The sequence below is a fragment of the Maniola hyperantus genome, chromosome 23, assembly GCF_902806685.2.
Source record: "Maniola hyperantus chromosome 23, iAphHyp1.2, whole genome shotgun sequence".
In the NCBI taxonomy this organism is placed as follows: Eukaryota; Metazoa; Arthropoda; class Insecta; order Lepidoptera; family Nymphalidae; genus Maniola; species Maniola hyperantus.
In genome coordinates, this window is record NC_048558.1 from 8,160,154 (window position 1) to 8,175,390 (window position 15,237).

Genomic DNA, 15,237 nt, shown 5'->3' on the forward strand with positions numbered 1-15,237 from the left:
AGCAGAGGCGGATTATCCCTAGGGCAAACTAGGCACGTGCCTAGGGGCGCGAGGTTACGAAGGGGCGCACCGCGCAGGTTGTTGAGTTCTGAGTTTTACCTGGCCTATGTAATTATCCCTTCTAAGTAATATTATCTTGGAGTGACTGAAACTGCCTCTTCTTTAATATAGCAAAGTGTCATGACGTGATGTTCTTCACTCGTTCACATAATTTTTTTTTCTTTAAAAAGAATATTAGCCATGTTAAATGACTAATATTCCCCTTTCCTCTCAAATTAAGCGTCAAGCTTGTGCTAGGAGTAGGTACGACAATAGTGCAACTGGCGGGGTTTGAACCGTCGACCTTTCGGTTTTCAGTCCACTCCTATACCAGTTGAGCTATTGAGGCTCTGTAATAAATATAATCCAACTACCAGCAATGCAATGAGACGATTCCTCGTTCTATCGAAGTTTGTTAGTAAAATTTTTTATATGGTTGTTAGAGGAGCGCCTATGATGTGCTTGCCTAGGGCGCTCTTGACATTTAATCCGCCTCTGACCCGTAGTGTGGTTGAGTTACTCGCGTTCATGCCCGAACGGGGAACAGTGCGTGCGGCACGCGAGTAACGCAGCCACACTACGTCTCTGCCTCCTTTCCTCGCTACTTCCCATGCAGTGTTTCCATATGTAAATCGAGAATTACCGTGTTGAAGGGTTAAAATTACGGTGTTTCTAGATTAAATTACTGTGGATTAGCTAAAAGAATACCGTGTAAATTACCGTGTCATTTTTAAAAGAAAAAAGTCACGAATTTGCTTTTTAATCAATTATTAATATTATTCTGAATCTGACTCTCCTAGCATAGCAATATCTTTTTCATATACGGGTTTATTCATATTTTACATTTCACTCCTTCCTAATTGCTTGAATAAGGACGAAAATAGATTGCTGAGATTTGATGCTTAAACCCAGAGCAAGAGAAATGCTGCCATTACGAAATATGCTAACGTGACTGAGATTCGTACTCGTATTACGCAGTATATTATGAATTTTTTACGTGATTTTTGTATTACGATGACACGGTCAAGGTAATGGCATGTTTACCTTGACGGTAGATTAGGACTGAATTACGGTGCATCTACGGTAATTACCGTGTACATGGAAACACTGTTCTCATGCCACACGGGCTGTGAGGGGGGAGGTTATGCCTGTAGTAGAGCAATATACTCACGCATGCTGTGGGGGTGCGAGCGCGGCCGCCTCGCGCTGTCGCGTGGCCGGGTGCAGCGGCGCGGCGAGCGGCGCGGTTGTCAGAGGACTCGCGCCTATGTTACAGCAAAATGGTTCAAATATTTAAAAATAAAATAAATAAATAAATAAATAATCTTTTATTTCAGACCAGTTCTAGTCCATATTTAAAGGGGATTGCCCATTTTCTTAGGAGCTTTGGCCCCCCCCAATATAATTGTTATGTCACCATGGTTTTAATTTTATTTTGTACACAAATAATTACCTTTTTATTGTCTGCAAACGATTTCCATTTATTCACCCTGGTTATAAAGAAATCTTATTTTTTATGTTGCTGATATTGCTGGTATTTTATTAATAGGTACTTCTTCAAAATAAATGGATGTTTCCAATTCTAACTGTAATTGTGGATATTTTCAATGATAGGGTGAAAGAAAAGTCGTAATAAAACATATTATAATCGTAATTAACACATTTAAAAAGAAAAAAATTTTAAGTTTTGACACGACGCCACAAAAGAGGGCCCATTCGCGGGCGATCTCCTTTACAACTATATATTTACTAAAGTTAGTGTGTTAGTAACAATATTTCCTTATAGTTATATACTGGCCCCGATTCTCTAGTCTCTCTCTAAACTAAATTTAGAGTATCTGCATCCTTTTCTTTTTACTAATGCTAAAAAAGGAACGGAACATGACTTTCACATTTAAAGACTCTAAATTTTAGTGTACAATACAAATTTAAACAGTAGGTTCGCGAGTGCGTGCTAAAATCACGGGTTTTACCATCTAAAAATTAAATTTAGAAATGTCAAACTGCTTCTGTCCTTTTCATATTACAATAGTAAGAAGAGGGTGCGAATACGCTAAAATTAGGTTGTGCTTAGAATCGGTGCCAGTATGTTAGTAATTTAAGGCCGAAGGAAATTCAAATTCAATTTGGTTTTTCACAATTTTCGTGAGTGACGTGTTGACGTGAAACAAACTCACAAATTAGCATCAAATTAGTCATTATTTTGACTAATTTCTTAAACTGTAGGGCGATTGTCTAAAACCTGCATCAATCATTATTACAATCTCAATTGTTCTGATTGGCTGAATTTTTACAATTCTTCTTGCAACAATGCATTGTGGCCAATAGTGAGCGAGCATTAACCAATCAGAGATGATTGCGATCGTGACATTGTAGCTGTCAAACAAACGCGGTAGGGCCACTGGACACTTTCAAGTAAAGATTTTTATATAAACCTATGAAGATGATATTGCTAGGGGCGAATTTTGAATGCCATAAATAAGTCTACTTTCTCGCATTAGTTTACAAATTGCGAAATACCAAATTAAATTTGAATTTCGCGGACAGACCGTGTCTTCCAACTTAAGCCAAAAAATCAAACTCAAAATTTACTTATTTTATGTAGGACATCTTGTGTCTGTGACTCTACAACCGGTTCGGAATGAAGGTTATACTGGGAAGAGCCAGCAAGAAACACAGCAGTTGCTCTTTTCAAGTCGTAAAAAGATCCAATATGTAATCAAACAACTATAACATTTTTTTTTTGAGCCTGTAGTACTTGTAAGTTTATTATATAATTTTTTACAAAGTCTATCTCTAGTCTATAAAACATACAGAAAAACTTATCACAAGAAATTAATATTTACAAAAAATATACGCCGTCCAAATGGTATATAACTATACTATAACATCACCTTGTGGGCAACTGAAAGCTCAGCTAGTTGCTTCCACGCAACTTTGTTTCTAAAGAGTTCGTCAATAAATAAATAAATAAAATAAAAATCTTTTTATTCGAATAAACTTTTACAAGTACTTACGTATAGTCGGATGCATCTACCACTGGTTCGGAATGCCTTTCCTACCGAGAAGAACCAGCAAGAAACTCGGCGGTTGCTCTTTTCAAATATTTGATGTAGGTACAAGATTATGCCATGTATAAAATAGTATTTGCAGTCTTGTGCGTTGCTGGAACGAGCTGCAGGTCAAATCCACGCTCTTTTATCATTTAGATAATCTTCAATTGTGGAATATGTTTTTTTTCAGGAGCATAAATAATAATAAATCTAAATATACAGGATGTAACCAGAACTCTAGCAAAAACTTAGCGTAGGTAGGTACCTACCTATAATCTATATTCCCTGTATATTATAATACTCTTTGATCTATATTAAATTGACCTAATGAAATGTAAGTGATATTTTTTTTTAAATTACCGACAAGTCCAGCTGTGGATCCCCTGGGTAGTTCAGGTTTCCCTCTGACCGAGGGTCGACCTCCAGCCAGCCCGCCCGGAGGAACTGTAGAAAAACATCATATCATTACAAAACTAGCTGAAACCCGCGACTTCGTCCGCGACTAATAAATAAGAATAAGAAATAGTTAAATCCCATGGTTTGGTGGTCAGAGCATCAGGATTAAAGAGTTGGAATCCAAATTTTTAGTTTCAAAGCTAAGCTCTGTAAATTTGACTACGGCTAAATTCTAGATAAAGATCTGAAAAAACAAGGAAAAAACCTACTCGTATATAAAAAATTGACAATGGTGAAACTCGTGCACCGATTCTATGATATGAGATTCGGAATTAGCTGACAAAAGTTTGAGTCTCCTTAAACTAGGTTTGGTTTGGTTTAAAAAACATCCTAACCAAAACGTCCTGCGCCTCTATTACTTCAACGAAGAACCTGCCTACGATTTTACCTATTATACCTATATGCTTACTACTCGGTGCCTATATGCCTATTACCTAAGCATTATTTCCCATCATTACAGTCTTTCAGCAAAGATTTTCGCTACTGATTTGGCAGCGTGCCAGCCTACCAGCGTTTACGTCACATAATCTACTAAATGGTTCGTATACATCTTTAATAGATGCTGTGGCAGTACTTTAGTCTATTGGGAAGATTAGATTCTCAGATGCGATACGCGGAAAAACCAGACAACAAAAAAAGTAAAACTTTAAAAATAATGAATCGACTTCAAAAGTATTATATTGCAGTTATTATAATACTAGCTGATGCCCGCGACTTCATACGCGTGGAATTAGGTTTTTAGAAATCCAGTGGGAACTCTTTGATTTTCAAGGATAAAAAATAGCCTATGTCACTCTCCAGTTCTTTATATAGTCGTTAGAATGTTTTAGAATGTTTTTTTTAATTCATAGTGTTTATGAATAGTCAGGTAGTTTTAATTTGCCACTGGTTCGGAACGCCGTTCCCACCGAGAAGAACCAGCAAGAAACTCGGCGGTTGCTCTTTTTAATTTTTCAATTTACAATGTTATTATACCGTACTATACAAGCCATTGCAAGCCGTTGTACTGTTGCGACGTGATTGAAGGACAAACCAACAAACAATCACACTTTTGTATTTATAATAGGGGTATCTATTGATAGTTTTTCATTTATCGTGCAAAATGTCGAACCAACAAATTCGTGAAAGGCCGGCAACGCATTGGTGGTTTCTCTGGTACTGCAAATGTTCATGGGCGGCAGTAATCACTTAACATCAGGTGACCCGCCTGCTCGTTTGCTCCCCATTTTTATTCAAAAACAAAATACGACTGTAGTACGGAACCCTCCGTGCGCGGGTCTGACTCAAGTGACGCTTATAGTACCTACATACCTATATATAGAGCCTCAATAGCTCAACCGGTAAAGGAGTGGACTGAAAACCGAAAGGTCGACGGTTCAAACCCTGCCCGTTGCACTATTGTCGTACCTACTCCTAGCACAAGCCTGACGCTTAGTTGGAGAGGAAAGGGGAATATTAGTCATTTAACATGGCTAATATTCTTTAAAAAAAAAAAAAAAACCTGGTAGTTTCGAGGGCTGTTTCTTGTGTTCATCATCACTATCTTCTTCGGATGAGCTCGGATCTATCATGTTGCCGCCTCTGAAACAATAACTTATTTTTAACCGACTTCAAAAAAAGAGGAGGTTCTCAATTCGGAATTTTCATTTTTTAAAATGTATTTTCCCCGACTACCCATTTGGGAAATCCTTTTTTTGTTTGAAAAGGTATACTTCCGAAGTGGTTCCATATAAATTTGGTGAAGATCTGATGAACATCTTCGAAGATAAGCAATGGAAGTTGGAACTCCTGGACGGATAAGAGTAAATTGTTCGCGATTTGTAAACAGTATGTTTTTAACCAGGCATAGGCAATCCATACTAATATTATAAATGCGAAAGTGTGTCTGTCTGTCTGTCTGCTAGCTTTTCATGGCTCAACCGTTGAACCGATTTTGACGAAATTTGGCACAGAGGCAGCTTGCAACCCGGAGAAGGACATAGGCTTCTTTTTATCCCGGAAAATTTAGAAGTTCCCACAGGATTTTTAAAAACCGAAATCCACGCGTACGAAGTCGCGGGCATCAGCTAGTAATTTATATTTTTACAAAAAAACAGACTTCAATATTTTACCACAACCACTAATAAATCTATACCAATATTATAAAGAAGTAAAGTTTGTAAGTTTGTTTGTGGAGGGTAATCTCTGGAACTACTGAACCAGTTTTGAAAATTGTTTCACCAGTAGAAAGCTACATTATTCCTGAGTGACAGCATAGGCTATACCTATTTAATTTTTTTTTTTTAATTAGAGATCCCTACGAAAATTATGATAAGCTACTCGTGCGAAGCCAGGGCGGGTCTCTAGTCTATCTTCTAATTATATAAAAGGAAAAGGTGACTGACTGATTGACTGACTGACTGACTGATTTATCAACGCACAGCTCAAAGTACTGGATGGATCGGGCTGAAATTTGGCATGCAGATTGCTATTATGATGCAGGCATCCGCTAAGAATGGATTTTTGAAAATTCAACTGTTAAGACTTATGTAAGTTTATTAAATAAACTATTAATAAACTTAAATCTAAAAAAAACAACATTAAATTAAAACTAAAATAAATTAAATTAAATCTAAAACCTCGTCGAGACCACCGCAGCGAGGCATTGTACCCAAGATGCTGGCAGCATTACCCCTTTGGATGGCCAAACTAATTCTTTGACCAAGGTAGCTGCCAGCTCTCGGGTCCCCGGTTGACTCGATAACTCTTTTCGCAATTTCTTCAAAAAGAGCTCGAGCCCCCGGGCCCCACGGCCCCAAGGTCTCCACACCAAAAGGCACGAATACGAAGCTCCCATCGAGGTTTTCATATTTGCGCCTCTTGGCCTGTTCGGCGCTGATGGCCGCTGCACCCGCCATAGAGGAGGTCGCCTGAATGTGGGATGCAGCTAAAGTGTCTACACAAGTTGCATCCCAAACAAGCGACCTGCCCATCTTCCACGGTACGAGCGTCATACCATCAGGTCTCTTGCCATCGCCACGTGCCAAACCAATAGGTTCTAGTACAGCTGGCACATGGGCGGTGGCAAGGGACCTCCGGATGATGTCGTTAAGGGTACTATGGCGGGAGAAGCGTCCAGCGCTTCTCGAACAGGAGAGCCCATGGTGGCCGAAGGCGTCAACGCAGTCACCGCAGTGGCAACGGTGAGGCTGGTTTATTGTGGCGCTGTTAAGGGGGTGAAATAGGTAGGGGTTTAAAATGTATGTAGTCCACGCGGACGAAGTCGCGAGCATAAGCTAGTTATAATATATTCCTTACTTTATCTTCAAGCTTTAACACGCAGTTTCATCCACGTTTTTTGGGTTCCGTACCCGAAAGATGCCAACGGACCCTACTACTAAGCTTCCGCTGTTCGCTATAAAATGGAACCCTAAAAATTAAAATAATGACGTTTGAGTCAAAGGATTTGTAAAATGCAGGTACTTTACCTGAAGTTAGGAACAAGAGCGCCGTTTTTATTCGAGACAAAGCTCGTAAATATGTTAACACGACCTCTTTGAAACAATACGTTAAGCCCGCTCTACACTCGCGGCCATAGAAATTATATTCATAATTCGTTGCGATTTTAATCGCAACTCGTGCGTGATCACTGCAAGAAATAATATTATGTTCCTCTAAACTCGCTAATTTTCACGAATCTCGCTTGTTTTATTTTTATTTTTAAATCATTATTGCACAAACAAACGGATTCACAGAAGAAACTACAATTAGGTACTTATAGAACTACACAAATGCAAAGAAGGTTTTATTGTTTATGTGACTCCTAGACAACCTTTGGAGAGAGAATTGCAGCTAATTCTATAATTATTGTATACAATCTCTATACTGAAATTTAAAGAGCTTCTGAGACAATCAAGCTTGTAATTTCTTCTATGAACCCTTTTGTTTGTGCAATAATGATCTTCTCTAAATATATAAAAGGAAAAGGTAACTGACTGACTGACTGATCTATAAACGCACAGCTCATACTACTGGACGGATCGGGCTGAAATTTAGCATGCAGATAGCTATTATAACGTAGGCATCTGCTAAGAAAGAATTTTTGAAAATTCAACTCCTAAGAGGATGAAATACGGGTTTGAAAACTGCGTAGTCCACGCGGACGAATCGCGAGCATAAGCTAGTTTAAAAATAAAAATAAACCAAAATTAATGTAGTTTATTTCACATTTTGCCGTGGACAGCAAAACCAACATTATAGGACGGGGAACGCGAAGCCGTAAAGCCATCTTATTATTTCGCGGTGTTCGTCGGCTTTTGCGGTGCGAGTGTAGAGCGGGCTTAATTACTATTATGTATTCTGTGCTGGCGTGTTGGCAGCAAATAACAGTACAGTGCAAGCTTTTACCTCGATTTAAAAGTCTACCTATCAGCGCTAATATTTATCTTATTCATTTATTCCTAGTAAAAGTACATAATATTATTTAGCATTTATAGTTTACTAGCTTATGCTCGCAACTTCATCCACGTGGACTACACAAATTTCAAACCCCTATTTCACTCCCTTAGGGGTTGAATTTTCAAAATTCCTTTCTTAGCGGATGCCTACGTCATAATAGCTATCTGCATGCCACAGTCCGATCTGTCCAGTAGTTTGAGCTATGCTTTAATAGATCAGTCAGTCACCTTTCCTTTTATATATTTACTAGCTCATGCCCGTGACTTCGTCCGCGTGGATTTAGGTTTTTAAAAATCCCGTAGGAGCTCTTTGATTTTCCGACATAGAAAATAGCCAATGTCACTCTCCCGGTTTTTAACTATACCCATGCAAAAAATCACATCGGTACGTTGATCTGTTGCAACGTGATTGAAGAACAAACCAACAGACCACTAAACCAAGAAAACAACAAACAAACACACTTTGGCATTTATAATATGGGTAGTGAGGTAGTGAAGTGATACTTAATACCCTTTGGCTGCCATTTCAGTCACATGGGTTCAGGTTTTTGAAAATCCTACAGGATTTTTCCGGGTTTTTTAGGGTTCCGTACCTCAAAAGGAAAAACGGAACCCTTATAGGATCACTTTGTTGTCTGTCTGTCTGTCTGTCAAGAAACCTACAGGGTACTTCCCGTTGACCTAGAATCATGAAACTTGGCAGGTAGGTGGGTCTTATAGCTGGCTTTAGGGGGAAAATCTGAAAACCGTGAATTTAGGGTTAGATCACACAAATAAAATTAAATTGTGGTCATGAACTAATAATTATTATTTTCAATATTCGAATTAAGATAACCATATTAAGTGGTATATGAAAGGTCTTCACCTGTGCATTCTAAAACAGATTTTTATTTATTTTTATGCATCATAGTTTTTGAATTATCGTGTAAAATGTCGAAAAAATACGACTGTAGTACGGAACCCTCAGTGTGTGAGCCTGGCCGGTATTTTTTTAAACCTAGTTGATCGACTAGTATATATAATAACAAGCTATGAAATTCTACGATATGCCTGCCACATGTAGGTAAAATGGCGAATTTCAATCGCAATTATTCGGTTCACTGCAACCGTATGAATAAAATATGAGACCGACCGTGTGTGCCGCCATTGAATGCAATGAGCCTCTAAATTTCATGCATAACTCTACATAATATCTAGCTCTGTAAGGTGGAAATGAGAATCCTTCTGTTATGTGCTTTCCCGCATTATCTCCGGCTCATACCTTTTTCAAATTACCTAATAATAATTTAAAAGACCGGCTTCAAACTTTTTACGTTGGTATTTTTGATTATAATACTAATTGGTGGATAGATAGATAGGTTATAGAAAATAAAATAAAAATAGTTAAGATGAATAATTACTTTAAAAAAATGGTATTGATAATGGAGAAAAGAAAAAAAAGAACAAAAATTAAAAGCCTAATTAACCTAGTGGTTAGGACGTCTGCCTTCTAATTGTAGGTCGGGCGTTCGATCCCGGGCACGCACCTCTAACTTTTCGGAGTTGTGTGCGTTTTTAAGCAATTAAATATTACTTGCTTTAACGGTGAAGGAAAACATCGTGAGGAAACCTGCATGCCTGAGAGTTCTCCATAATGTTCTCAAAGGTGTGTGAAGTCTACCAATCCGCACATGGCCAGCGTGGTAGACTATGGCCAAACCCTTCTTACTCTGAGAGGAGACCCGTGCTCTGTAGTGAGCCGGTGTTGGGCTGATCATGATGATGAATAGGTAGATAGACGACATAGAATGAGTCGCAAGGAGCCGCTGAATTCAGATAGCGCAAGACCGTGGCGTGTGGAAGTCCCTAGTTTCTGGGCTTTACTAAAGCCCGTTCTCCACTCAACAAACCAACAACAGTGCCAAACAACAGTGCATGTGCAGTAACGTCACTGGCAGGCGTCAAATGTTCCTACATTTTCGCTAGGTAGCCTATGAATCGCTAATTTTTCTTTGATTTCACGTCACCCATAGCATAATATAGCATAGTTCGTAAAACCGATAGACGTTGAGGTCCCAAGGTGCTGGAATGGCGACCTCGCGCCGGAAGACGCAATATTGGAAGAGCCCCCACTAGGTGGACGGATGACATCAGACGAGTCGCAGGGAGCCGCTGGATTCAGGGGGCGCAAGACCTTGGCGTGTGGAAGTCCCTACAAAGACCTATGTCCAGCAGTGGACGTCTATCGGTTGGTGATGATGATGATGGCCTAATATTTGACGTATCGTCGAATCAGGATCAAAATAAGAGCTCCCTCAGTCTATTCAAAGTTTCAAAGATTCAGTATTTGCGGAAACATTTTACAATGAGATGTTATCACATAAATTGTCAAGTAGCACTGTTTCGCCTTACGCGTTTCGTGCCGGGCCTTTTCGCCATGATTTGCACGGGTGAAGAGCGGCCTTCAAATCAAATCAAATCATTTATTTGCAAGATTGCAGGTACATAGATGGTGTTACAGTGGTTTATTTACAGCTACAATCCGCCATACAGTGGGCATGCAAAAATTATTTTCTTATTATCTATTATTAACTTTTATTAATAAGCTATTTTAGCCTTAACAGTTATACCCCTTGAAACCACTAATTGTTATTGTTCAGGGTAGGGCGTAATTATGTCAAGAAATTAATTACAGGAGGGGAAACTCCCGTAGAACTAGGAAAACCCAAGAAAATTTGGCGCAAGACCCTAACTATGATATCTACCTCCATACTCATTGTCTTCACAGTAATACTAGACTATGCCCGCGACTTCGTCCGTATCTATGAAATTTCATGATTCTAGTTCAAGGGTTCAGTTTTTCTTTTAAACTCAAATTATTTATTCAGAATAGATAAAATGTTACGCTAACTGATGGTCAAAATTGTTAATTTGTAAGATGATAATTATAGTTAGTGGTGCTATATATAATAACTAAAGCTACAAGGGTTCCAAACGCGCCCAGGTCTGAGAAGAGCCTTTTTGAGGTACGGAACCCTAAAAACCATACATTTTCAGAATTCCGTGGTTAATGGTTACAGCCTTATCGTGTAAATTGACAAACTCAACGGGTATGTTCCACGTAACACGTTATGACTTCGATAGCGACTAATTAGATCGCGTGTCAAGGCTCAATAGGCAGTCAGTTTGAAGGAGATTTCGTTAACGAGTGTAGCTACTACCACAGAACTACAACATAAACGTCATCATCAACCGATGCTATTGAGCCTCAATAGCTCAACCGGTAAAGGAGTGGACTGAAAACCGAAAGGTCGACCGTTCAAACCCCGCCCGTTGCACTATTGTCGTACCTACTCCTAGCACATGCCTGACGCTTAGTTGGGGAAGAAAGGGGAATATTAGTCATTTAACGTGGCTAATATTCTTTGAAAAAACCGATAGACGTGCACTGCTGGACATCAAGTCAAGAGTGAATAGGTAAGCGTGCTCCATCTTAGGCTTGAATCATCACTTGCCACCAGGTCTGATGATTGCAGGTAAGCGCTATTCTATAAATCAAAAAAAAAAACATACATAGGCAGAGGCGGATTTAATGTCAAGAGCGCCCTAGGCAAGCACTTCATAGGCACATTCTGACAGACATTAAAAATTTTACTAACTTCGAAAGAACGAGGAATCGTCTCATTGTAAAACTGGTAGTTGGTGATTATATTTATTTATGTGCACGAGTGAAGAACATCACGTCATGACACTTTGCTATATTAAAGAAGAGGCAGTTTCAGTCACTCCAAGATATTATTACTTAGTAGGGATAATTAGGTAGGCCAGTAATGGAACACATGATCGCGCGCGCTTCTTCGTAACCTCGCGCCTCTACGCACGTGCCTAGTTTGCCTTAGGGATAACCCATCACCAGCGCCACTACAGAGCACGGGTCTCCTCTCAGAGAGAGAAGGGTTTTGGCCATAGTCTACCACGCTGGCCATGTGCGGATTGGTAGACTTCACACACCTTTGAGAACATTATGGAGAACTCTCAGACATGCAGGTTTCCTCACGATGTATTTCTTCACCGTTAAAGCAAGTGATATTTAATTAATTACATCGCACATAACTCCGAAAAGTTAGAGGTGCGTGCCCGGGATCGAACCCCCAACCTCCGATTAGAAGGCGGACGTCCTAACCACTAGGCTATCACAGCTTCACTAGGCATCGGGCGTAAATAAACTTAAGTAGTACAATTAGATATATAGGTCTCGGTTCTGTACCTAAACATAATCGCATTTGACTAATCTACTTATGACTATGAAAGGGCGCACTTATTTTTGTTTGTCAGAATTTTTAGGGTTCCGTAAAAGGAAAAACGGAACTATTATAGGACCTGTCTGTCAAGAAAACCTGTAGGGTACTTCCCGTTGACCTAGAATCATGAAATTTGGCAGGTAGGCAGGTCTTATAGCACGAGTAAAGGAAAAAATCCGAAAACTCTGAATTTGTGTTTACAGCACAAGAAAAAAATGTGTTCATGAACAATGATTAGTATATTCATCTTTCAAAGTAAATACCAAGTGGAGTATCATAATTTGAGAGCATTACCTTACATTCTAAAACAGATTTTTATTTTTATTAAAAAAAAAACATGCTCTTAGTATACGATATTTAAAAAAAAAAGTATTATTAGCAATTATAAGTACCTACTTAGTTGTTTTTAATTTTTAAGTAGTTTTCAATGTTTAATATAAATAATATTATGATTATGGGAAGACAACTGCCTCCTGAAACACAGTTTACACTACCTACCTCAGGAGGCAGGGCCTTACACTAAAGCTTGTTAAACTACATGTTTGTAAAGATATTAATGATTTTATTTATTTATTTATTTATTTATTTATGCATAATAGTTATTGTAAATGTCAAAAAAATACGTAGTACGGAGCCCTCGGTGCGCGAGCCCGACTTGCAATTGGCCGGTTTTTCAGGATGGACAGCTTAGTCGGAGGCTTATTAACAGGGCCCTTCAGGTACGGAACCCTAAAAGGTAAACATCTCAAATCGAATATTAAACGGCCTCCCACGTGCATTCAAAATTGATATCTCAAGAGATTTACCTTAAGTACCCTGTCGACACAAGAATAGACGACCTTGTCTCAGGTTTTCCAAGAAGTAGATTTTCTTTTTAAACTTTTTATTTAGGTCTGCCAATTCGCACTTGGCTAGCGTGGTGGACTATGGCCAAACCCTTCTCATAATGAGAGGAGATCCGTGTTCTGTAGTGAGCCGGCTATACAGGGTGTAACAAGAACGCTAGCAAAAACGAAGACAGATGATAGTACTGATGATTACGATATGAGATACCACAAAAAAACCGGCCAAGTGCGAGTCAGGCTCGCGCAAAGATTGTTTCGTACTACAGTCGTATTTTTTCGACATTTTTCACGATAATTCAAAAACTATGATGCATAAAAATAAATAAAAATCTGTTTTAGAATGTACAAGTGAAGACCTTTCATATGATACCCCACTTGATATAGTCACTCACTTCGAAAGTTGAAAATACTAATTATTAGCTCATGACCACATTTAATTTGCATGCCAGAAATGGCCGATTACATTGATTCTTACTTACCTTAAAAATTAACTACCATTGTGACATGTATTCTAGCAAAATAAAGGATTTATGATTTATGATGACGTAACAAGTCTACCATCATTTATTATTATCTACGAACTCATTCTAATTTTAGCCTTTTTGAGGCCTTGTTATGCATGCATTACTACGTAACTCCTACATATTAAAATAAAACTTAGGTTTGAGTTATTCTCTAAACGTTACCATAAAACATTCATAGCCTCGATAGCTCAACGGTTAAAGAGGCGGACTGAAAACCGAAAGGTGGCCGGTTCTAATCTCACCCGTTGCACTATTGTCGTACCTACTCCTAGCACAAGCTTTACGCTTATTTGGAGGGGAAAGGGGAATATGAGTCCGCAATTAACTTGGCTAATATTCTTTACTAGATGATGCCCGCGACTTCGTCCGCGTGGATTTAGGTTTTTATAAATCCCGTGGGAACTCCGGGAACTGAAATTCCGGGATAAAAAGTAGCCTATGTCCTTCCCCGGGATGCAAGCTATCTCTGTACCAAATTTCATCAATATCGGTTGAACGGTTGAGCCGTGAAAAGCTAGCAGACAGACAGACAGACAGACACACTTTCGCATTTATAATATTAAATATCGATTAAGTATGGATTTTAAAAAAAACAACACATCATTGCAAATACGACGAAATTGCAAATACGACCTCCTTCAGCTCATTATTCAGGGGAAAAAAGCCGACAGAAGACCACCAGGCCGAAGAAGAATATCGTGACTAAAGAACTTACGCCAATGGTACAGGAAAAGTACCCGATCTCTTTTCAAGCAGTGTCAAAGGTGCAGATAGCCCTAATGATTGCCAACCTAAGAGAGGAGACGGCATTTCAAGAAGAAGACCATAAAAGTGAAAAATATAACGTCGTTAAACCTAGAAATAGCATGATTTTCGTAGGTACATGACAATGGTATACCTACTCGTACCTATATGGATATTTATCTATAGTAGCTAAGTTTTATAAGCACACATAGACCTAGACTTGGGATATTCTCTAAAACAATCCAAAATAACACCTTTCCGGAAAATTAAAAGGTTTTTCGTAGACATGGCATTGGTAAAGCCATTTTTTTACACACATGTCTACACACTCTTTATCTTCTTATATAAGGACAAAGATAACTTACATAAAGCCTAATAGGCTTAACTTTCTTATTTATAAAAAAAAAAACAATACAAGTTACCTCTGAACTGAAAAACGATTGTTTTGAAACTTACCTCTGCCTCGTTTGATTCGGAGTTCAAACACTTTTAGCGTTCATAGCAAAATGGCTTGGGAAGTGTTCGATTTTTGAAAATTATTCAAATAGTGTTCTATTTACAGGGTCGCGGCAGCCGTGGTACTGGGTTCCCGGCAAACGTCATACTGTCCGCATATATTCCGCGCATGCGCGCTGCGCCGCGGCGGGTCGATAGTGCCGTATGATAAGGAATGAAGGCTGTACGCCATTGATATACAGTGGAAACTCGATTAACCGGACTAATTGTTGTCGTTAGGGATTCGGATAATCGAAAATCCAGAAAGTCGAATTTATGAAGAAAAGCGAGGTCTGTGCATATTATGTAGTTCACTATAAATAGATAGTATTTTCAATTTTCAATGTAAGATAACTAAACCAAGT

General features: G+C 38.8%; 1 protein-coding gene across 10 annotated transcripts in view; it reads right to left on the reverse strand.

The window, feature by feature from the left end:
* Positions 1-14,995, reverse strand: part of Cadps (calcium-dependent secretion activator 1) — a 63,711-nt gene extending 48,716 nt beyond the window's left edge. For all 10 annotated transcript variants that reach the window (XM_069506496.1, XM_069506501.1, XM_069506495.1 and 7 more), the window contains exons 1-4: positions 14,834-14,995; positions 5,050-5,129; positions 3,453-3,536; positions 1,211-1,304 (exon numbers count right to left, since the gene is read on the reverse strand). In XM_069506496.1, the coding sequence (XP_069362597.1) occupies positions 1,211-1,304; positions 3,453-3,536; positions 5,050-5,119 (248 nt within the window). In that variant the 5' untranslated portion in view covers positions 5,120-5,129; positions 14,834-14,995. The remainder of the gene's footprint in view (positions 1-1,210; positions 1,305-3,452; positions 3,537-5,049; positions 5,130-14,833) is intronic.
* Positions 14,996-15,237: the final 242 nt, after the last annotated feature.